Source organism: Marmota flaviventris, chromosome 6 (genome assembly GCF_047511675.1).
Source record: "Marmota flaviventris isolate mMarFla1 chromosome 6, mMarFla1.hap1, whole genome shotgun sequence".
Lineage (NCBI taxonomy): Eukaryota > Metazoa > Chordata > Mammalia > Rodentia > Sciuridae > Marmota > Marmota flaviventris.
The window spans coordinates 118,130,557-118,152,860 of NC_092503.1; the positions used below are offsets into that span (position 1 = coordinate 118,130,557).

A 22,304-nucleotide genomic window follows, 5' to 3' on the forward strand; every position below is an offset into this window, starting at 1 on the left:
AAATCAGGTCAGTAACGGAGAGGGGTGGGAGAATGTGGAGTGGAGATGTCATTTTCAATTTCTCTCCCCAAGGGGCAGGGATTGGGGGAAGGGGAGACACTCCGGGTCCTCGCATCATTCCAGAAACCACAGATCAGACTCAGAATCAGGAGAGGACGGTGATCTGAAGCCAAGGAGCAGGAGGGCCGGCCCCCAAGTCTCAGGGGAGCCCCTGGCAAGCCATCTTGCGGGAAGAGCCTGAACGCCCCCAGCCCACCTCCCGCCCTTACAGCTTTGCAGATGACTGACCCCGGGCCAGACACCGTCCCTGCTATCGCAGTGGGGGGAGGGTGCACTGAAGCAACAGCCCTCCTGGGTGTGGTGGTGCTTCTCCTCGGGCGTGTGCACAGCCTGAGGGAAACCCACAGACTGCTCGCCCCTAAGTAGTTCCAGGTGATCTTTTCCAGCGGGGCGCGAGCGGGTCGGCCTGGTAACCGGCGGCCTGGCGAGGGAGCACGAGCCTGCAGCTCCTGCCTCGGCGGGTTACGGGTGGCCAGCAGCCAGTGCCCCGCCCGGTTGCCCCGGGCGACCTCGACGGTTTGTTTTCGGAGCGGGACCCTCCCACGCGCCCCCCTGGCCAGCGGCTGGGGCGTGCGCCTGGTGGGCTTAGTTGTCTGCGCGTCTCCGCGCGGCCGCCCCCGCCCCGCCACCCCGCCGCGGTGGTTCGGTCCCGGACGCGAGGCAGGAGGCGGCCACCGGAGCCGACGCCAGAGTGGGCGGCCAGCGGCGGGGAGAAGGTGAGAGGCTGCGGCCCGACCCGAGCGGGGCGCCCCGGAGAGGTGGTCCCCGGCGGCGGAGAAAGGGGCCTGGCCGCCCCGCCGCCCGGGGCTCCTGGTCTCAGCCCTGGGCTGGCCTGTCCCCCTGGGCGCCCCAGCTCCTGGAGGCTGGTTGGACCCCCGAGGAAACTCTGGAGCCGCCGCCCGGGCCTCAGGACCCCCTTGGCGGTCGGGGAGCCCCCTCCCCGTCGCCAACAGCACACCATTTCTCCCCCACCCAGATACCACCAGCAAAATGCCCGACATCAAGGAGAATGTGCCCCCAAAAGAACCTGGCAGCGGCTCCTGCGAGCCCGAGACCTCAGAACCGACCCAGGAAGACGAGAACAGCTCCCAGGACAACGCTTCGCGTAGGTCCAGGTCCCCGAGACCCTTTGGGGTGCCCCGTGTGGGTCCGATCGATCGCAGGGAGCCTGCCCCCTGCGCTGCAGCGCCATTGAGGGGACCACGTTGAGGGAGCCCCAGGTGCTCTCTGGCGCCTCTTCTCCCCCCTGCGCCTGTCCCTGTCCCTGTCCTGTCTTCACTTACAGGCCTAGGCCCTCTGTGGACTAGAGGGCTTCAGAGAGTCACATCTCCGAGGAAGAAGCCACGTGGGATTACTTGAATCTAAGATTTGAGGCTGAGTCAGTTCTAAGCCATCTTTGGGACTTGAGTGGAAAATGACAGATATCTGGGGTTAATTTTTAAAAGAAACCTCAAATTCCCTAGATGGGAATTGTGTTTTTTAGGTACTTTGTTGGCTTGAAGTGATGCTGTCCTAGGCTCATACGTAAGCTCTGCACCCTGTAGATAGGTGTCCTTTGGTGTTCATATCAGGTCACCAGGTCTCTTCCACACTAACTGATACGTCAAACCTCATGGAGTCTCAAGCCATCAGTTTGAAGGGCTGCCCACGTGCAACAACTTGAGCTAAAATTCGTGAAGATGGACAATGAGAAAATTTAGTTCGCACTGAAGTTAAATTAGACTCATTTCTCTTATGACCACTCGGGGTCGCTGCTGGTTAACAAAACGCACCCAAAAGGCGCACTGGCGCGCATTGGACAGATGGGACCCGATGGGTGAAAGATTTTTTTTTTTTCCTTACAGTGATTATTTAAATGAATCCCTAGGTGAGATGACTCACAGTAAAGTGAATAACCATATTCCTTCAAAACATTTTTTTAAATTTTGTATATTTTGACTAGGTTAAGTTACTATTTTATCTTGAAAAATTCTTTGTCCTTGGAATTGTTTTTGTTTGTTTGTTTGGTACCAGGGATTGAATTCAGGGGCACTCGACAACTGAGCCACATCCCCAGCCCTATTTTATATTTTTTAGAGACAGGGTCTCACTGAGTTGCCTAGTGCCTCATTTTTATTGAGGCTGGCTTTGAGCTTGCTGCTATCGTCCTGCCTCAGCCGCCGGAACTGCTGAGATTACAGGTGTGCACCACCACCCCTGGCAGCATCTGGATTTTTAAAAATCTATTTTAGTCACATTTTTATCTCTAATTATTCTTGAGCCCTCTTTCCTGAATCTTAGAGTGTTCCTAGAATGGCTTAGTGCTGTACTTGTGAATAACTGAATAGTCTTTCAAGGCTGGCTGTGAACTTTGATTTGTTACAGGGGGAAAATCCTTTAGTAAACTATTGTGGCTAATTCTCATTTAGCATTATAATTTAGCAGAGATTCTGCATATTTGTGTTTTGCCATTTTGACTGGAACTTTTTCTTAAGAGAAGCTGTAAAAATCGAGGGAATTTCGCCCACCCACTTGATGGTTCAGCTCAACTTTGTTCACCTAAGACTGAATTTTTTTATAAATGTCTAGAATCACATTTTCCCCTTAACTTTTTGGTTTGAAATACTTCAAATTTGTTGAAAGTTAAAAAAGTGAACACTTACATTACTTTTCTCCAATATTGCCTTTTTTCTCTCCATATCTGTATTTTCTCCCCTATACTGTCCCAGAGACTCCACTTTACCTCTAAAACTTTATCATGTTTCTAAGAAGGGCACTGTCTTGTGTAAATTCTTTTCTATAATAACTTTTCTTTTTACATTTTAAAATCTTTGACTATAGGAAATTTTTATAAAAGCAGAACTAATATAATGACCCACCTCCATTTACCCATCACCCAGCTTTGACAGTTATCAGTTCACAGCTAGGGAGGCTGAAGCAGGAGGACAGCAAGTTGGAGGTCAGCTTCAGCAATTTAGTGAGACCCTGGCTCAAAATAATAAAAAAAAAATGGCTGTGAATGAAAAGGTTCATTGGTGGAGGGCCTCTGGCTTGAATCCCAGTACTGCAGTGAAATGGGAGGACTAGAACTGTGGTTTCCAAATGCTGGTGCTGGTCTGTGACAAGATTCTTAGCAATATGAAATTATTATTAGCCCAAGGCATGGTAGTGCATGCCTATAATCTCATCTACTCTGGAGGCTGAGGCAGGAGGATCACATGTTTGAGGCCAGCCTTCAGCAATGTAGCAAGACTCTTTCTCAAAAAATGAAAAGGGCTGGAGATGTGGTAGAGTGACCCTCAATAATCTGTACCAAAAATAAAATAATAATAATAATAAATATATATGTACATATATATATGATATGTTATTGGCAATGAAATCATAAAGAGATTGTAATGACTTTTCCTAAAACTAAAAGTGAAATTGATTCAGCTTTAATTGCTCTTTATTTTGACAATTTTTTTTTTTTTAGATTAAATGATCCTTTCTTTTACAAAATAATTTTGGCATACTAGAGGGGAATTTTTTTACATTTATTTATTTATTTTTAGTTGTACATGGGCACAATATCTTTATTTTATTTATTTTTATGTGGTGCTGAGAATGAAACCCAGTGCCTCTCGCATGCTAGGCAAGCACTCTGCCACTGAGCGACAGCCCCAGGCCATAGAGGGGAATTTTTATTGCTTGTTTTTGCTTGTCCATAGTTGGTAAAATAAAAGTTGGAAAGTTGTTGTCAGTTGCTTAAAATATTTTTGGAAATTTTATTACTCTGTGAAATTCTAAAATCTGGGAACTACTGCCTTAGAAGACTAATTGACACTGGCACTGTTCAGTGACATCTGAGTGTCATTTCCAGTGGGAATCTGGCTTTCATCTTTGGCAGGTAGCAGCAGAGGCAGGAAGTGAAAGGACTTTAACACATCAGTGTTTATTCTCTACAAATCATAAGTTGTTTCTTTGCAGTTTTGTGATTTTACTTTTTTTTTTTTTTTTTTTTGAGACACTTGGAATTGAACCCAAGGCTTCATACATGCTAGGCAAGCACTCTGCCTCTGAGCTACATTGCCAGTCTTTTTTTTCCATTTTATTTTGAGATATGATCTTGCTTAGTTTCTCGGGCTGGCCTCCAGTTTGCAATCCTCCTGTCTCAGCCTCCTAAGTAGTGTGATTTTAAGAGAATGAGAGTGTGATTTTTTTTTTTTAAGAGAAAAGTTTTTAGTTAGTTTCACTTAATTTTTTTTTTTAGAGAGAGAGAGAATCTTTTTAACATTTATTTTTCAGTTTTCGGTGGACACAACATCTTTATTTTATGTGGTGCTAAGGATCGAACTCAGCGCCCCGCGCATGCCAGGCAAGCGCATTACTGCTTGAGCCACATCCCCAGCCCTAAATTTTTTTTTTTAATTTCTCTCTCTCCCTCCCTCCCTCCCTCTCTGTCTCTCTCTCTCTCTCTTTCTATTTTTACATGGTGCTGAGGATCAAACGCAGTGCCTCACGTGTGCAGGCAAGCACTCTACTACTGAGCTACAGCCCCAGCTCTCACTTAATATATTTTTTTAATAAACTAGCCTCTTTATCTTTTCCTTTCCCCTTTTGTTGGACTACCCTAAGAGTTTCCAGCACTGTCATGGGGCAGGGAGTTCAGAAAACATAAATAACTAGTATGTGAGTGAATCTGTTGTTATAACTTTGAGGCCTACTACCTTGAGTGAATCTCTGAATAAAATAGAAATTCAAACTCTTCGTGGGTTCACTTTTGTCCACCCTAAGTACTTTCAGTTTCAGATCTGACAGAGACAATCAATGAAGTTTCCAAGATGAGCAGCGAGATTGGATTGAATCGTGATTTCCATGGGGAGGAAAATTTGCCTTCAAACAGGTATGGATTCTCCTGCTTTCTCCATTTTGTTCACCCCGGCATCAGGGTTCAGCACTGATGGCTTCTGACCAGATTAAAAGCATGTTTGGTAATGATACACTTAGCGTTTGTGTTATAATACAGAAGATCAAGCCGTAATAGCATTATTAGTAAGAAGCAAATGTAATTTAACCAGCAAATAAACGGAATAACTAGCTGGGTGCATTTCAGATCTTCTCTGACGGACTTGAGGAAGGAGCCCGGCACTCAGCAAGCTTGGGGTTTGGGAGCATTTTTTGATTTCAGACTGAGAATGTTCAACCTGTATCATGATTTAGAGAAGAATATTCACATCTCAAGAGCACCGAGAAAGGATTTGAGCGTTTCCAAGGAGTTTGAGGTGTGTCAAAGGAGGATTTAACATGGATGTCAAAGTAACAGTCTTAGAAATTCATCACAGGATTTTACGATGAAATACAGAGTCTAGAAGAAAATCCAGAAGCCTATACAACACAACCAGCTGAATGCCAGAAAGTTGCATATTAGTAACTGTTTAGTTGCAGGTGGACACAATATCTTTATTTATTTATTTATCTGTCCTTTCTTTTATGTGGTGTTGAGGATGGAACCCAGGGCCTCACACATGCTAGACAAGCGCTGTACCCCTGAGCCACAACCCCAGCCCCAGATAGGAGGCTTTCATATTTAGCTTGTTTCTTAACTGGATCAAGGGGTTCAGAGCACAGCCTTTAACCAGTAGGACCAACAAAGCATTCGCAGCTTCTGGGGCCCAGCATTCAGATCCTCAGAAATTAAAGATCCCGTTTCTACTTTGAATCTTGGGTCTCAGAGCAGAGGGGAAAGCCAGGGGGTGGTCTGTGACGTGCTTTTCCTGTAGACCTCATGGTAAGGGCGACTGTCCAAGGCCAGCAGGGGACCCAGCACCCATCAGCCCATGGGCAGCCCATCTCCTCACAGGAATCTTATTTTTGGCGGGGGTGGGGTGGTGGTGGAGGGGTGACTGGGGTTCTAACAACCTCTTGTGTTCACTGTTTCTAACATCAGGTTGTGGCTTTGGCTCAGAGGTCTCAGCCAATGGCCAATGATTTTTGGGGGGCGGGGGCAGTAAGTTGACATTTGCTGCCAATTTTTATCGGACCCAGTCAGAAATCTGAGGTGTCTGAGGTGTTTCTTACACAAAGAAACAAAATGGACAGAAAGCCACAGTTACCCCCTGCAGTGATGACCACTCACTGGAACTTTGTTTCCTTTGAACTTACATCTTGTGGCCATGAGCTAGGCAAACCCGGAGGCCAAGGGCCCTCTTAGAGCATGAAGTGACCCTTGGTACCCTCAGACCCAGAGATCAGGGAGACCAGTGCCTAAAAGAGTTTCATATCTCAGAGGAATCTACTCATGACTTTTGGGGCTCCATGAGGAAGACAGAAGACCCCCAAAAGGGGGGGGGGAGGCACCTTACTTGCCTTCTTCAAGGGGGGTCTCAGGGTCACCAGACATCTCCTTCAGCACCTTCCTAGAGGGGCCAGAACCCACCCCAGTGTTTCCTCTGGTAGATTTTCATCCACTGACCCCCAAATAGAGGTGCAGGGCTTACAGGGGAGCCTTAAAGGGAACTGGATGGAGGATCGGAGGTGGCAACAGGAGGAGGAGGAGGAGGAGGAAATGCAAGGATCCAGCCTCAGAGAAGCCAGTGTGGGGAGAGGAGTAAATGATCAGCAGGTGTTCAGAAACGGAAGGTCAAAAGCCGAATATCTTCTCTGATAAGTGGATGCTGATTCTTAGTGGGGGGGGGGGGGCGGGTAGCAGTGAAGGCAGTCTGGTTTGTGTAGAGGGGAGGGAGGGAGGGGTGGGGCGGTGGGATGGAGAGGACAGAGATTGAGATAGACATGCACGACTGCACTACTGCAGTGAGTCTGCACCAGGTACAGAATGAGAAGTTGTGCTCCACTTGTGAACAGTGTGTCAAAATGCGGTCTACTGTGGAATGAATGAATAAATAACAGGGGTTCAGTTGACTGAGAAATTTCCATGGGAGAGCAGGAGCCTATATAGAGAGAAATGTTACAAAAATGATACCCTGAACGTCAGCCTTTAATTGACCCGAGTTAGATCCTAGAGCTCTTTTAAAAAATCTTTTTCCTTCTTTTTAAGTATAGGACAATTCTGTTTTTAATATCCTTGTTCTTAAATATCTGTAAACCTCTGAAGGCAAACAGGGAAGTTTCTGTGGCTGATGAGAACGATTGGTGGACTTTGAGTTGCTTGTAGAATCACACTTATGTCTTTATAAAGATTCAAGTTGCAGCTGAGTGCCGTGGCGCACGCCTGTAATCCCAACTGCTCAGGAGGCTGAGGCAGGAGGATTGCAAGCCTAAGGTCAGCACCTTAGTGAGTGCCTGTCTCAAAATAAAAAATAAAAAAAAGCTATAGCTCGGTGGCTGAGTGGTTGCCCAGCATGCATGAGACCCTGGGTTTGATTCCCAACACTTGAAAAAAAAAAGTCGCAAGGCAAGGGGGGTTGACATTAATTTTTTTAAAAATTGGGTGGCAGCCTACTGTAATGAAGGGGCTGACCCATCTGTCTGTCATCTTGTCTTTCATATCAGAGAGCAGATTTCCAACTAAGATGGAAAAAAAGATTTTTCTCTGCCCAACATAGAGCTATTTGAAGTGTTTGAATACACCACTTTCTTTCTCTTTGAGTGTATGGTTCCATTGTTGCTTAGGAGAGAAGGAAAAAATCTCTTATGCTCAGAATAAAAGTCAGAATTCCAAACCAACAGTACATGTTCAGGTGACTCAAGGCACAAGTATAAATCAAATTAATTTTTACTCGAGACCAAAACTAACAAAATCTATTATGACTTTTCCCAAGGTCTTCAGAAGAGGGAGCAAAAGATGCAACCCTTTCACGAGGCAGACCATTTGCAAAGATGGGCAAGAAGAAAGAAGAGCTGAGACAGTTCAGTGGTCGGTAGGCGGCGGCCAGGGGGTGCGGCCCCTGCTCCTCCCTGACAGGGTCTCAGGGTTCCCACCTGGTGGGTGGCTGCCTTCCCACAGACCCCAGACACACTGACCCCATCGAGGAACAGTGAAACAAGAAAACAAAAGCTGTTCACAGAGGAGGAAGGAATCCCTAACAATGAGAATCCCAACAGCCGAGCATCACACAGATTCAAAACAACAATTCAAACTAATTTTTCTTCAGATGTTTTTCTCCTGAATTTAAGGAATTAATGTACTAAAGAAATAAGAGTTACATTCAGTGGAGTGGAAGTTTAAACCAGGGACTCAGAGATTCAAAAGGTCTTCTGATTTAAAGAATTTTAGCCAGGTGTGGCTAAAATTAGCACGCCTGTAATCCTGTGACTTGGGAGGCTGAGGCAGGAGGATCATAAGTTCTAGGCCAGTCATAGCAACTTAGTGAGACCCTGTCTCAAAACATCAAAAGGACTGGGGATGTAGCTCAGTGGTTAAGCACCTCTGGGTTCAATCCACAGTACAAAAACTAAAAATATTTTTAAAATTTGTTCGATTCATTAATTAATTGAAATAGGGTCTCACTAAAATGCTGAGGCTGGCCTTGAACTTATGATCCTCCTGCTTCAGCCTCCCGAGTTGCTGGGATTATAATAATAATTATTATTATTATTATAATTATTATAATAATTATTATAATAATGTGCCTTGTCCAGCCATTATTTAATATTTAAAAATGAAGTTGTGACATTATCAGACAGACCTAAGATCAAGCTAAAGGACAATCCTTAGGACTGAATGTATTGTCTGATGGTAAGAGGGACCTCATCTTTCCTCATTGTTCATTTTCTTATTGTTGAGGGTATGTTTTGGGGTAGATAGAGTGATTCTCTCTTTTAACCTAGTCACAGTTCAGAAGGCAAGGTCAAGGAGACAATGCACAATGACTTTTGGGACCATCTTAAGGAACAGCTAATAGCTACTCCCCCTGACTTCAGTTGTGCTCTCGAACTTCTGAAAGAAATCAAAGAGGTGAGTGACTTCCATTTGTAAATAGAAAGTTCCCAGATATCCTGAGCTAATACTGAGTATCAATGACTAGCAAATCCTAACTGAACATGGTCCATCAATCAGTCACACAGAAATTTGAACAGGAATGGTTTAATATCAAAATAACTCTGACAACAGAATTAGAGAAATGTCGGTGCTTGCCAGAATTTCATTCCTTTTTATGGCTGAGTGATATTCCATGCTTTGGATAAACCACATTTTCTTTATTCATCAGTTGATTGACATGTTTGCTTCTGTCTTTTGACTACGGTGAATAATACTGTTATCAACATTGGTATACAAGCATCTATTTGAATCCCTGCTTGGAATTCTTGTAGGTGGATGCTTAGAAATGGAATGGCTGGATCATATGGTAATTTTATGGTTGACATTTTGAGGAACTGCCAACTCCTCCACAGCAGCTGTACATTCCCACCACCAGTGCACCAGCGTTTCAGTTTCTCTACGTCTTCGCCAACACTTTACATATTCTAACTTTTTTTTTTTTCCCTTGGTGTGTAATACTGAGGGTTGAGCCCAGGGTGATTTTACCACTGAGCTACATCCCAAGCCCTTTTTATTTTTTATTTTGAGACAGGATCTTGCAAAGTTGCTGAGACTGGCCTTGAACTTGTAATCCTCCTGTAGTAGCTAGGATCACAGGCATGCACCACTGTGCCTGGTGCTGTGTTCCAGTTTTTTGATCATAGCTTTCCTAATGGGGGTGAAACATTATCTCACTGTGGATTTCACTTGTGTTTCTCTAATGGCTACAGATGTTGAGCACCTATTCATGTACTTACTGGCCATTTTTACATCTTTGAAGAAATGTTTACCCAAGTCTTTTGCCCATCTTTAAATAGGGTGTCTGCCTTTTTGTTGCTGACTTTTAGGTGTTCTTTACATATTCTAGATACTTTATCTTTGTAGATATATGACTTGCAAATATTTTCCTATTCTTTGATTAGTGTTTTCATATTTTTTTTGTCTTATGATGCTCAAAAGTTTTAATTTTGATGAAGTTTACCAAATTCAGGATCATGAATAAGTCTATTGATTTTTTTTTCCTTCTCTGTAGTGCTGGGGATCAAACCCAGGGCCTCACCCACATTAGCAAGTGCTCTTCCACCAAGCCACACCCCAGCCCTTCCTATGATCTGTTTTAAGTGTTTCATAGTTTCAGCTCTTAGGTTTTAGATCTTTGATCCATTTTGAATTATTTTTTAATAAATAACTTCATTCAGCTTCATTCTTTTATGTGCAGATATTTTTTTCTTTTATGTGCGGTATTTTTCCAACACCATTTGTTGAAAAAGATGTTCTTTCCCCCATCAAATGCTCTTGGCCTTGCTGTTCAAAATCATTTGACCATGTTTCCTTCTGGGATCTCTCTCTGTTGGTCTATATGTCTGTAGTTTTTTTTCCATTAAATGCTTGGTTGCTTATGGGCCATTTTATTTGATGACGTATTCCTGTTGTGCTTGTCCACTGAGATTGGCTGGGTCCGTCACACAGCACCTAGCTCCTGGTGGGAAGCTCAGCCCTATGGTCACTTGATGCCATAGGCTCAGTAGGGAGCCATTTCTCAAAAGGCAGATAGTTATCTGCAACAGAGGGTGTCGATGTGCTTCAGAATCCCAAAGGTCTATGTTGGGATTCTCCTACAGTTGCTTGCAAGACGTTTCTTCACAGCATCCTTGATGACCACGGACACTTAAGGTGCCATTGGGTCTCCTGGCTCATAAGACCCAGGCTGTAGAGTGGCTTGTGCTGCCGTCTGAACTTGCTGCAGAGCCTGCTCTTGCTCTGCTACTCACTGGAGATTTGTAACCTTATGAGTGATTCTAAACGAGTAAACTCGAATCTGGTGTATTGCCTCAAAAATCCAGAAAAGCCTCCCAAGTGTGCCTCTGTTGTGATGGTAGTGGTTTGAAGGTAGCAACTTGTTACTTGTTTTTCGTCTCGGAGGGGATACCTGTTAAGCCCAGACCCCTGCAGCCGTAGAAACCACGAGGTGTGCTGGCCTCTGAGTGTATGTGGGGGTGGTCTCCGTCTTCTGGTCTGCATCATCTCTTTGAGGCGTCTCAAGCGCTCACTGTGTCCTGCTCACGGGATCCAGGGGCAAGTGTTGGAGTTCAAACCTCACTTACGGGCCGACTTGTTGGTCAGTCAGGGTACGGTAGGAGGCAAGAAGCACGCCTGGTTTGAACAGAGACGCTTCTGAGATGTAGGAAATTGCTGGGAGGAGAGGGCCGGAGCCAGGGAGGAAGACCCTTCCTCCTGAGAATCCCTTTGGTGCCTTCCATGCACAACAGCCTCCCAACCAGCAAAGGAACAGGAGTTCAAGGACCAGCCCCATCTTCTCAGAGCAGGCGCTGCAGGGCTGGTTTGGAACAGTCTCCCAACTGGTAACTGTCCTAACTCGACCGTTAGGATAGGGAGTGTGAGCAGCACCGTCTTCTCTAATGTGAAGCTGGACGGAGACCTGCTCTGACACACAGCGCTCCCCTGGATGAAGCCTGGGGCCCAGGCCTCGCCACAGTGTGTGTTCCAGAGGCAGAGAGGTGAATCCGAATCCCTGTCCACCGGGAACTTACATTTTTGGGTTTAACAGGTGACTTCAGGGGCCTCTGAGCAGCAACCTGGTCTGTTTGGTCACTGCCTCTCCAGGAGGCCTCCCTTTACAACTGAATGGTCACATCATGTGATGACATTTGATGTTTGTTGTACTCTGTACTTCTTAATCACACTCCTTAATTTTATTCATCTCTTTATCCCATTTTGTATAGAAAATGTTACATTATTGCTATAATTGGTCCTCTTAAAATCTGAATTATCATTGGCCTCTAAATAAAGATAAATAATATCCTATAAGGAATTTAGAGGCTCAAATTGTGTTCCTCAAAAGATACAGGCTGGGATCCACCTTTTGGCCATCTCACCAAGCAGTTCCTGTCACATACGCAGGAAGGAGAGAGGAGGGGAGGAGAACAAAGGAGGCCCAGGATGCCCACCTCCTGGGGTACCAGGACACCAGCTATGGCCCCTTTCCCTCCTGGGAGAAATCTGTTATCCCTTTTAAAATAAACCCTTCTTCATATTCTTAAAAAAAGATATAACCTGGATGGCTGGGGCTGGGGCTTAGTGGTAGAGCACTCGCCTAGCACGCGTGAGGCCCTGGGTTTGATCCTCATCACCATATAGAAATAAATACATAAAACAAAGGTGTTGTGTCCATCTACAACTAAAAAAAAATCTTAAAAAGATACAGGCTGTCCCTGGCTAAAGGGGTGGCACAGGGCTGGGGTGTGGCTCAGGGTAAGAGATTTCCCCACTGGGGAAAGTTGGGACTCTGAACAGAACTGGACTCCTCTTGACCTTCTGTCCTGGGCAGATCTTGCTGTCACTGCTGTTACCACGTCAGAACCGCCTGAGAAGTGAGATTGAAGAAGCTCTGGACATGGAGTTGATCAAGCAGGAGGCAGAACACGGAGCCCTGGACGTCCCTTACCTTTCAAAGTACATCCTCAACATGATGACTCTGCTGTGCGCTCCGGTCCGAGATGAAGCCGTACAGAAACTCGAGAACATCACCGACCCCGTTCGGTTACTGAGGTGTGAGACTCATGCTGACCCCCGAAACCTGCTCCTGCCCCGGCCGGGGAAAGTGGAGCCAGACACGGGTCATAGCCATCGTCTGGGCTGACTCTTCCCCGCCAAAGACCTAACACCCCTGTTCTCCTCTCGTCTTTTCCAAAGACGGCCCCATCGTGGCCTTGTCTGTGGGGGACTCCGCTGTGTGACATGCTACCATAAGACAAAAATCCTCTCTCCTAAAGAGTGAAGCCATCCGTTCCCCGGGTTTTCTCTTGCCCATTTCACATAGTCTAAGGGTCAGTGATGGATAGCTGTAGGAACTAAGGAACCGAGACCCAGGAAGAGAAAAAAAAGAAGCCGCCATTGCCCAGAGAGTCAAAATAGCATCCCCTGTAATCCCACTGCGCGGAGGACACCCCTGACAAGCTGGTGTGTCCCTCCCTGACCACCCTTTATAGGCGACAGCAGAATGACCACTGTGGGAAGAGACGGAGCTCTTCCTAGTTGTGCCACTCCCTCCCTCTGGGCTTCGGGTCATGTCCCGTGTCTGTAGACGTGGGAGGTGGGACTAAGTGGGTCCTAAGACCTCCCCGATCCCAGAGAACAGAGACGCCATGACCGCCGCCCAGGTGGGCGTCCCTCACTAGATTCCCTTCATGGTGTGACTGTTCTGTCTCCCGTGTCAGAGGGATCTTCCAGGTCCTGGGCCTGATGAAGATGGACATGGTGAACTACACCATCCAGAGCCTGCAGCCACACCTCCAGGAGCACTCCATCCAGCTGCAGCGGGCCAAATTCCAGGAACAGCTCAACAAGCAGCCGAGTATGTAGGCCGCGAGGAGCGGCAGAGGGGTGGGGGGAGCTGATGAGACCTTCCCGAGCCCATGCGGACTCTTTTAAGAATAGAAAGTTTCTCCCTCAGGTAAGGGGAGGGAGAAGGAACTTGAAGACAGAGAGACCCCAAAGCACTTACTTACTAACCAGGACATTTTGAAAGGAACCTTGGTCTTCAGGCCCCAGGGGAAAAGGTGCCAAAGATGCTGTCACCCCCGCTCCCCGCCCCAGGTCTCCTGGACCACACCACCAAGTGGCTGACGCAAGCAGCGGCCGACCTGTCCACTCCACCCTCCGCGGCCCTTGACCCGCCTGACTCTTCCAACGTGGCGGGCCCTGCGCCAAGTGAGGCAGCCAGCAACTCGGAGCCCCTGAGCCCCACGATGGTGCTGTCCCAGGGCTTCCTGAACCTCCTTCTCTGGGACCCTGAAAACGAAGAGTTCCCCGAGGTAGGAATGTGGGGGTCTTGCCTTGGTCTGTATTCTGGCCTTCTGTCGCCACCGTGCTGTCCTGAATGACCGCTGACCTCTGCTCCCCAGACCCTGCTGATGGACAGAACCCGGCTGCAGGACCTCGAGTCCCAGTTGCACCAGTTAACCATCCTGGCCTCGGTCCTGCTCGTGGCCAGCAGTTTCTCTGGCAGCGTTTTGTTTGGTTCGCCCCAGTTTGTGGATAAACTGAAACGCATTACCAAGTCCCTGATGGAGGAATTTAAGACCAGGTGAGCGCAAGGTCTCTTAGAGTAGACGGTGAATCACTGCTCCCTGCCCACCACAGACCACAGGCCCTCGGGGGCCACCCACAAGCAGTGGTTTCTTTCCCTAAGTGATCTTGAGGCTTGTGACAAAGAAAAATAAAACTTTCTTCCAAAAAGGGTAGTGTGGAGGATGCTTAGTAGCAAAGGGGTCGTTAGACACCAGCCCTTCATTGTTGTGGGAACGTCACAGCCGGTGTTAGGCATACCCAGGAGTTGGTCAGTCAGCCACAGTGACTGAACACCCCTGAGTCCAGGCAGAGAAGAACCAGAGGCCAAGGTGAGGGCTGGGATGTGACTCAGAGGTCACGCCGAGCCTGCCCGGCACTACAAGGCTCTGGGCCAATTCCCAGCATCACAAAAACCCGACCCCACCAACCCCAGAAGGACAGGATTGTAACTGATGAGGTAGGACAGAGGACCAAGGAAAATCTTTAAAATGTCCATATAAAGTCCATGGACAAAGGAATGTGGATGGTGGCTCCTGGGGCAGAGCTAAGCCCCTTCCAGAGTTGGTTTTATAGTCTGTCTTCCAAGGAGTAGGACGTGGTACTGTGGGTGGAAACAGGTGGTGTCTTCGAAGGAAGCAGAGAGGACACAGTACCTGGACAGGGGCCTGTCCACGGGGCCTGGGCCTTGCCAGGGGGTGGGGCTGGGTAGATGGCTGGGACTCGCTCTCAACTGGGCCTAAATTCCTGTGGAGTTTGCTGTGTCTCTGTGCCTCTGCCAGGGTCACCACTGGGTGCCAGCTGACTTTCTTTCCTGGTCTAGGCCTGAGGAGGCTATGAAGACTGTGAGCGAGCAGGTGTCTCAGGAAATCCACCAAAGCCTCAAGACCATGGGCCTGGCTGCGCTGAGCAGTGAGAACACGTCCTCTCTGACAGGGCAGCTAGAGAACATCGCCAAGAAGGAGAACTGCGTCCGCAGCGTCATCGGTGAGTGTCCCAGAGGGAGTGTCCCAGCCCAGAACGTCACTCACTGAACCACAACAATTACAGACCGGGTCACTGGGCAGCCACCGTTTACCAGGCTGGAATTACGTCCCTTTGCAGTTCAAGGACTGACTATGCTCTAAGGAAGATTTGCTCCCAGGGATTCATGACCCTTTGGGTGTGGGATATTGTCCAAACTGGACACGTCACTCTGGCCCACTGGGTGTTCTCTCAACTGTAATCTGAGACCCTTGGCATCCACCAGTAGGGACACACACACACACACCCCTGCCAACAAGAAATTATTGCTGGGCTGGGGTGCCGCTCAGTAGGACAGTCTGCCTAGTGTGCATCAGGCCTGAGTTCCATCCCCAGCGCCACAAAAACAAAACAACAAACAGTGTTGCTGAACAGGCTGAAACCCATGTCCCCAGGGTGAGGAATTGCCCTGTCCACCTGTTGGAATGGAGACCCTGGACTTGGGCAGCTGAGATCCTCCTGCAGGCCAGATTCTCAGTAGGATGGACTGATGGCTACTTAGGCCTTCCTGAACGCTCAGAAACTGACTGACCCTTAAGTGCTGCATAACCTCAGCAAAGCCACCTTCCCCTTCTGCGGGGAGTGGGCGGGCTGCTTCATCTCTGAGCTTGGAAGGCGGTGAGTGGAGTGCAGGCCCAGTGCTTCTCCCTGAAATCTGCCCTTTCCCCCCTCTCTTTCTTCCTGCTCACAGATCAGCGGATCCACTTGTTTCTCAAGTGCTGTTTGGTTCTTGGAGTGCAGCGATCTCTGTTAGACCTTCCCGGAGGCCTCACCCTCATTGAGGCAGAGCTGGCGGAACTGGGCCAGAAGTTTGTGAACCTGACACATCACAACCAGCAGGTGTTTGGCCCCTACTACACGGAGATCCTCAAGACCCTCGTCTCCCCCGCTCAGGCCCTGAGCGCCAAAGTGGAATCTCTCTGATAGCACCACTCAGAGCCCTGGCATATTGGACTCAGGAGAAGGCCATCATCTTCCTGGGTGACGTCACCTTGACTGGCAGGGCAGCGAGGCCCGATCCCCACAGCCAGTATGCCAGGGCTGAAGGGACTAGCAAGTGAATGCCAACTGGTCCAAACCCATTCACCAATGAACATTCAAACTGCAAAGTAAAAGAAAAGAAAAACAAAACAAAAACAACCCTCCACTCTTCCTGTGCTTCAGCTGAGGTCAGGCCCCGGCCCTCAGCCCAGAGCTAGCTGAGAAGTCAACAGGCCCCATGTCCCCTTCTTTGGCCTTAGGTCCCCTTTAAGCACGTGCAGCTGAGCATCCAAGACACTAGGTCCTAGCATTAGTTTCTCTTAAGGGTGAAGCATTTCTCTGAGAACTCCCATGGAATTATCCAAGATGTGAGTCTAAGGACTTCTCGGGACGCCTTTGTTTCGTCCAGTTCAGATGGGCAGAGGGCATGGTTGGAAGCAGTTAGGAAACTCTTGGTCAGGACTAGATTCCCCTGAAGGTTTCAGATGATCCCAGAAGTAAAGGAACAGGAAAAGCCTCAGCTTCATCTTGAGTCAGAGTTGCAGACTGGCAGCTGGATGCCCATGGGCGCTGGGGACAGGGATCAGCACTCACCGGTCCTCCCAGGTTGTCGGGGTTCAGCTGGGGCCTTTAGGTCAGTTTTCCTGGTCCTGTTCTCTAGCCCAGCGAGTCTCCTGCTCCGTCTCTGAGCTTAGAACACCTGTTCTTCAGACAGAGGGATGATTGTGCTCAGAGGGGGCGGGCTTCCCTCCAGCTCCCCTCTGGTCTGGGAGGGGCTCCTTGTCACTGATAGACACCAGTCGGGAAGGTTCTAGGAAGGACCTGCTTCTCTCGGACTGTAGGTTTCCAACCCATGGTTTTCAGGCCGACTGCAACAGAGCAGCCCCAACATAGTGTGGTTGAGATGAGGCAGGTGTGATCCAGATGTGATCTCTTTGTAATGGACAAGAGAACATGAAGGTGCACTAGGGTGCCTTCTCAAGGGGCGGGAAGATCAACAACACTCGCCATTCAAGAGACGGAGGTGTAACGCTCTGAATGTAGCAGTGGCAACACGGAGAGATTTGAGTTCTAGATCTAGGGCTCTCCCCTAATGGAGGCCATTTGCTAGAGGATAGAGTCTAGGGGTGACCAGAAAGCTGGGGGCGTGGATCATTCCAAGTTTCCAGTCTCCCACCTGCACAGCCTCAGGACGGGGAAGCCCAGAAAAGGTGGTGTGTTGAATAAACAGTGAGGCTTGGTGAACTGGATACTCTGATTTGCAACAATCTGATTTTGAAGCCATCCACATTTTGGAAGCCTCAGGCTCTTAGAGGCAGAGGTGCTCTTGAGGGATTCCTGTGGGGAAGAGCTCGGGCTGTGGCGCTGACTCCGGGCTGGCAGTAGAACCTGACTTTGTACTCAATCATTAAAATCTGGAATAATCAACTAACTAGATATTTCGAATTGTTTTTTCTTGTGCTTCTACATGGAAGAGACAAGGATCCTGTCTCTAAGTCCATTCAATCCTCCTCACTGTTTTGAGGGGATTTAGTATTTTTTGTATTTTAAATTGTAGATAGAACATGAAGTTTGCTGTCGGTGATACTGAATCGTTCACAATGGCATCCAAGATCCTGGCTAAGTCCAGAACATTTTCATCAGCACAAAAGGAAATTCCATTCTAGTGACAAGTGGCTCCGTCCTGCCCCCTCCTCGCCTCTGGTAACCACTGACCTGCTTTGTGTCTTGATGGGTTTTCTGACTCTGGATAGTTCACGGATCCTTTTGTTTTCCTTTGAGCCACGCTGGTTGAGCCCAGGGCCTTGGACATGCTAAGGCAAGACCACCACAGAGCTGCATTTCATTCCCTAGCCTTCGTGTGTGTGCTCTGGGCAAGCGCTTTACCAACACTGAGCCACATCCCCTTCTCCCCAGCCCTTTCTACAAAACTTATAAGACAGGCTGGCCTCAAACTTGGGATCCTCTTGCCTCGGCCTCCTGAGTAACTGAAACTACAGGTGAGCACTGCTGTGTCCAGCTCATGTAGCTTTTCCTGACTTCTGACTTCTTTCAGTTTTCAAGATTCATAATGTAGCATGTTCATCATGAAAAAGTTGTTTGAATGCTTTTTCCTGAATCAAGAAATGATCGTGGGGTTTTCTTCATTGTATTTGTGTGACATATTAACATGATTTGATGTTCCTACAATGAATCACCCTTGCATTCATGGGGTAACACCACTTGAAAATGGTGTCTGGTGGCTTTTTTTCTGGAGATGGGGGTCTTGCTATGTTGTTCAGACTGGCCTCCAACTTCTGGGCTGAAGCCATCCTCCTGCCCTAGCTTCCTAATTGGACTGCAGGTGTCTGCCTAGAATCCTTTAAATATGCTGTTGGATTCAGTTTGCTAGTATTTCATCGAGGATTTTTGTGTTCTCATAAAGGATATCATGTTGTAGCTTTCTTGTGTGCCTTTGCCTGGCTTGGAATTAGGGTCATTCTGGCCTCCTGCCAGAGCTAAGAAGTGTTCTCTCTCCCCTTCTCTCTCGTTTGACAAGAATGGTGTCAGTCTTTCTTTAAATGCTTGCTAGACTTCAGTAGACCAGTGAAGCCATCTGGTTGCAGAAGTTTCCTTGTTAAAAGCTTTTAATTACTAAACTCTGTATCCATTTTTTTTTTTTTTCTTAAATCAGTTTTGGTCATTTGAATGTCCCTGGGACTTGATCCATTTCATGTAGGTCATCTACTTTGTTGACATACAGTTGTTCATGGTGTGGTTTTTTTTTTTTTTTGTAATTTTTTTTTGTTTGTTTCTGGGGGATTGGTAGTAAACTGCCCCCACCCTGCATTTCTGATTTTAATTACTGTATATTTTTATTATTTTCAGTTGTTAGCAATAACTGCTAATTAATAGAAATTGTAATAAAGGTTTGTGAATGTGGTCTCTCTAAAAGTATTTCATTGTCCTCTCTCTCCTTGTTCTTGTGATGAGGTGGAGTGAGGTTGGGGACGTGGCGTTTGTCTTAGTCTGAACCGTTATTGACATTGTTATGATCTGTCAGCAGGATCCTCTGTTTGACTGTGGAGCGTTGAGAGGGTCTGTGCAGGCAAGGCTGATAACTGGAGCTCCTCAGTCGTTAGGGCTTTTCCTGACACTTGTAGTAAACACTACAAGTGTCACTAATTGGAATTTCTCCTCATTGGAAGTTGTTTTTGTTTGTTTGTGTGCAGCGGATGGCGCCCAGGGCGTATGCTCTGCCATGGGGCCATTGATGAATGTCATTGCATCATCAGGAGTGAAGACCTTCTAGAACTGCACTGTGTCTAGATCGATTGCTGATTATGAGAGCTCTACCACTGCGCCCCCTTTTAACTCATCCAAGTACGGCCTCAGAGTTTCCATCCTCCGGTGATCATATGGGTGATTCAATGCTACCTTCCATCTGAGGACTGTACTCTGTGACTTTGTCCTTTTGATGCATTTGAAACACTTCAACACATTTCAGGAATGTCCACATCGAGGTTCTGCTTGTCTCTTCCTCTTCCTCTTCCTCTGTAAATGACTAAACAAGTCCTTCCTGTTCCTTTCTTGTTGATACTTTTCAAGACTCGTGATATGTTCTTCCAGTTCTTCAAGCGTGTTGTCAAATCCCCCTCCCACAGCTTCTCTGGCTGCCTGGATGATATTTCTCACTTTTGTATCAATCTCTGGGAAAGCTGTGAAGTCACTCTTGATTCGATCTATATGTTCTTCCTGCAGGTATTTGCAGTTTCTGGTTTTAATTCATCCATTGCAACTTTGAAGAACGTTATTGCATCAGCAGGAGTGAAGACTTTCTAGAACTGCCTCATGTCCAGATGAGGGTCTGCTTCAATTACTGATTATGAATTAAAAAAGAAAAAACAGGCGGAGGGATGTGGCCTTGGAAAACGGACTAATTGCCCTGGCCACGGGGCTGAGGCAACGAGGTTGTATTTGAACAATTGGAATAACAACCTTGATATCGTCTTTTTTTTTTTTTAATCTTTATTTTTATATGGTGCTGAGGATCGAACCCAGGGCCTCGCACGTGCTGGGTGAGCGCTCTACCGCTGAGCCCCAGCCCCAGCCCAATATTGTCTTTTTAAATAGCAAACAGATCCAGAATGGCCAGCTGCATTGTCTAGTGATCGTAGGACTTGAAATTCCAGCCCTTCCTCTGCCACACGCTCTCGTTACTCCTGGGATGAAACGCTCCATCAACAAGATGACTGTCACTTGTGCTTCCTCAGCAGGTTGCCAGACCTGGGCAGGTGAATTCTGCCTTTGGGAGTACACGTGTCCCCTTCTGCTTTACCCCCGGCTTTAACATGTGCCCTGTGGCATTGCCATGCAGAGTCCCTCTGTCCTGCCGCGTCCCCTCTCTGGTGCGTCCTTTGCTCTTGTATGCAGGTGGGTGCCAGTGAGCGCCTCTCCCAGGAGAGCCAGGTTCCCTCTCAGCTGATGACCCTGTGGTCGTGCCCTTTCTCCTAACTTCAACCCTCCTGGAAATGTGCCAAACACAGCCTTGGCACTAATTTTTGTATTTTTCAGTCCACAGCTGATCTGGAATCTGTGTAACCATCCCTCAGTCATAGTAAATGGCTTGATGTCACTTGTTGCAGGGTGTCCCTGGCTGAGGCTTTTGTGTAGCTCCAGCTCTGTTTGGCACAGTGTGGCCAACAGCCATGGAACATTTTCTCTTCAAGTTTTCCTGCAAATTTGATGCCTTTTCCATCACAACTAATTCATCGTACACGGTGGCCATGACTTTTGTACGTATGACAGCAGAAGTAGCTGGATTTCTTTTCCCTTCGTCATACATCCACAGATGAGTCTCACTGTAGATTTCAGCAACTCAGCACGATGTTTTTTCCTTTATCGAGTCAAGAGTGTTCACTTTTCACTTACGGGTGGCACTTGTGGCTTCTCTTTGGTACATGCAAATTGTCAGTGTCAGTACTTGTCAGGGTTTGGACCTGGAATGTCCCCCAAAGGCTTGTGTGCTGAAGGTGTGGCCCTCAGAGCAGGGATGTTTGGAACGGCTCTTGGGAAGGGACTGGATCATGAGGGCTCGACCTCATCAGTGGATTAATGGATCATTGATGGATTCATAATTTGGCATTATCAGGAGTCGGTGGAAACTGGGTGCTGGGGCCTAGTTGATGAAATAGATCAGTGTTGGCCTGCCCTGGAAGGGTCATCTCTCCCGGGCCCCTCCCCCCATCCCCTCCCCCCATCCCCTCCACTTCCCCAGGGACCATGAAGTAGCCGCTCTCTTCCACCAGGCGCCCTGCCATGATCACTGCCTCGACTCAGCTCCAAGGCAACGGAGCCAGTTGACGATGGGCTGGAGCCTCTAAAACTGTGAGCAGAAGCAAACCTCCTCCTCTCTCAGTTGGTTTTCTGAGGTGCTTTATCCTAGCAATGAAGCCCTGACTCACATCGCATCCTTATGCTTTGGGCCATTATTAAGTAAGATAATGGTTCCTGGAACATAAGTGCTGCCGTACCAGGGTAGTTGGTCTGGTGACTGGGATGGCTAGTAAGTGACTGGTGGGCAGGTAGCATGGAGAGGCCTCCGACTAGTGGTCATTTGTTTTGACTTAAAATAGTGCTGTTTTCCAATTTCAGGTACAATATTCAATAAGTTATGTGAGATTTTCAACATTTCATTATATAATATACTTGGAGCTGGGGATGTAGCTCAGTGGTAGAGCACTTGCCTAGTGCACGAGGCCCTGGGTTCCAATCCTGGCACTGCAAAAAAAAAAAAAATCACACTCACACATATGGTTTGCCCGACTGGAGGCTAACACAAGTGTTCTGAGTGCAGTTAAGCCGGGCGAGGCTAAGTATGATGCTCGTAGTGTAGGTGTATGAAATACCTTTTCTATTTACGATGTCACAGTGCTGTTCCCTCTCCGGGCGGGCAGAGCAGGCCAGTGCCAGTTTCCATTGCACTACTCGGGACGGCACGCAAGTTATGAACTATTTCTGGAATTTTCAATTTGCTATTTTCAGAATGTGTTTGCAGAAAACTGAAACTGCAGAAAGTGAGATGATGGGTGCAGGGGACTGCGGACGTTTGATCTCTGTTCAGTAGGTCCAAGGACTAGGCTTCCAGAGACGCTTTCGATATCTTATTTCCCCCCAGCAAATAGGCCATGTTTTCCTGTTTCCTTATATGTCTTTAATTTCTTCTTGGAGATCG

At 47.6% G+C, this 22,304-nt stretch overlaps 1 protein-coding gene across 4 annotated transcripts; it reads left to right on the forward strand.

Annotated features, from left to right (window-relative positions):
- Window positions 1–1,050: 1,050 nt before the first annotated feature.
- Window positions 1,051–16,033, forward strand: Tcp11 (t-complex 11). 4 transcript variants are annotated; one of them, XM_034636748.2, is made up of 9 exons: window positions 1,051–1,165; window positions 4,816–4,924; window positions 8,815–8,935; window positions 12,348–12,568; window positions 13,237–13,373; window positions 13,616–13,833; window positions 13,924–14,105; window positions 14,910–15,073; window positions 15,801–16,033. In XM_034636748.2, the coding sequence occupies exons 1-9, from the start codon at window positions 1,051–1,053 to the stop codon at window positions 16,031–16,033; spliced, it is 1,500 nt and encodes a 499-aa protein (XP_034492639.2). The 4 variants fall into 4 exon arrangements, with proteins under 4 accessions (XP_034492639.2, XP_034492638.2, XP_027799537.2 ...); XM_034636747.2 differs by having other exon boundaries at window positions 4,831–4,924; XM_027943736.2 differs by lacking the exons at window positions 1,051–1,165; window positions 4,816–4,924 and having other exon boundaries at window positions 8,840–8,935; window positions 12,378–12,568.
- Window positions 16,034–22,304: the final 6,271 nt, after the last annotated feature.

Coding starts and splice junctions, on each gene's coding strand:
- Tcp11 (XM_034636748.2), top strand. CDS start 1,051: ATGCCCGACATCAAGGAGAATGTGCCCCCAAAAGAACCTGGCAGCGGC. Junction 1,166..4,815: donor CTCCCAGGACAACGCTTCGC/GTAGGTCCAGGT, acceptor GTCCACCCTAAG/TACTTTCAGTTTCAGATCTG. Junction 8,936..12,347: donor TTCTGAAAGAAATCAAAGAG/GTGAGTGACTTC, acceptor TGTCCTGGGCAG/ATCTTGCTGTCACTGCTGTT.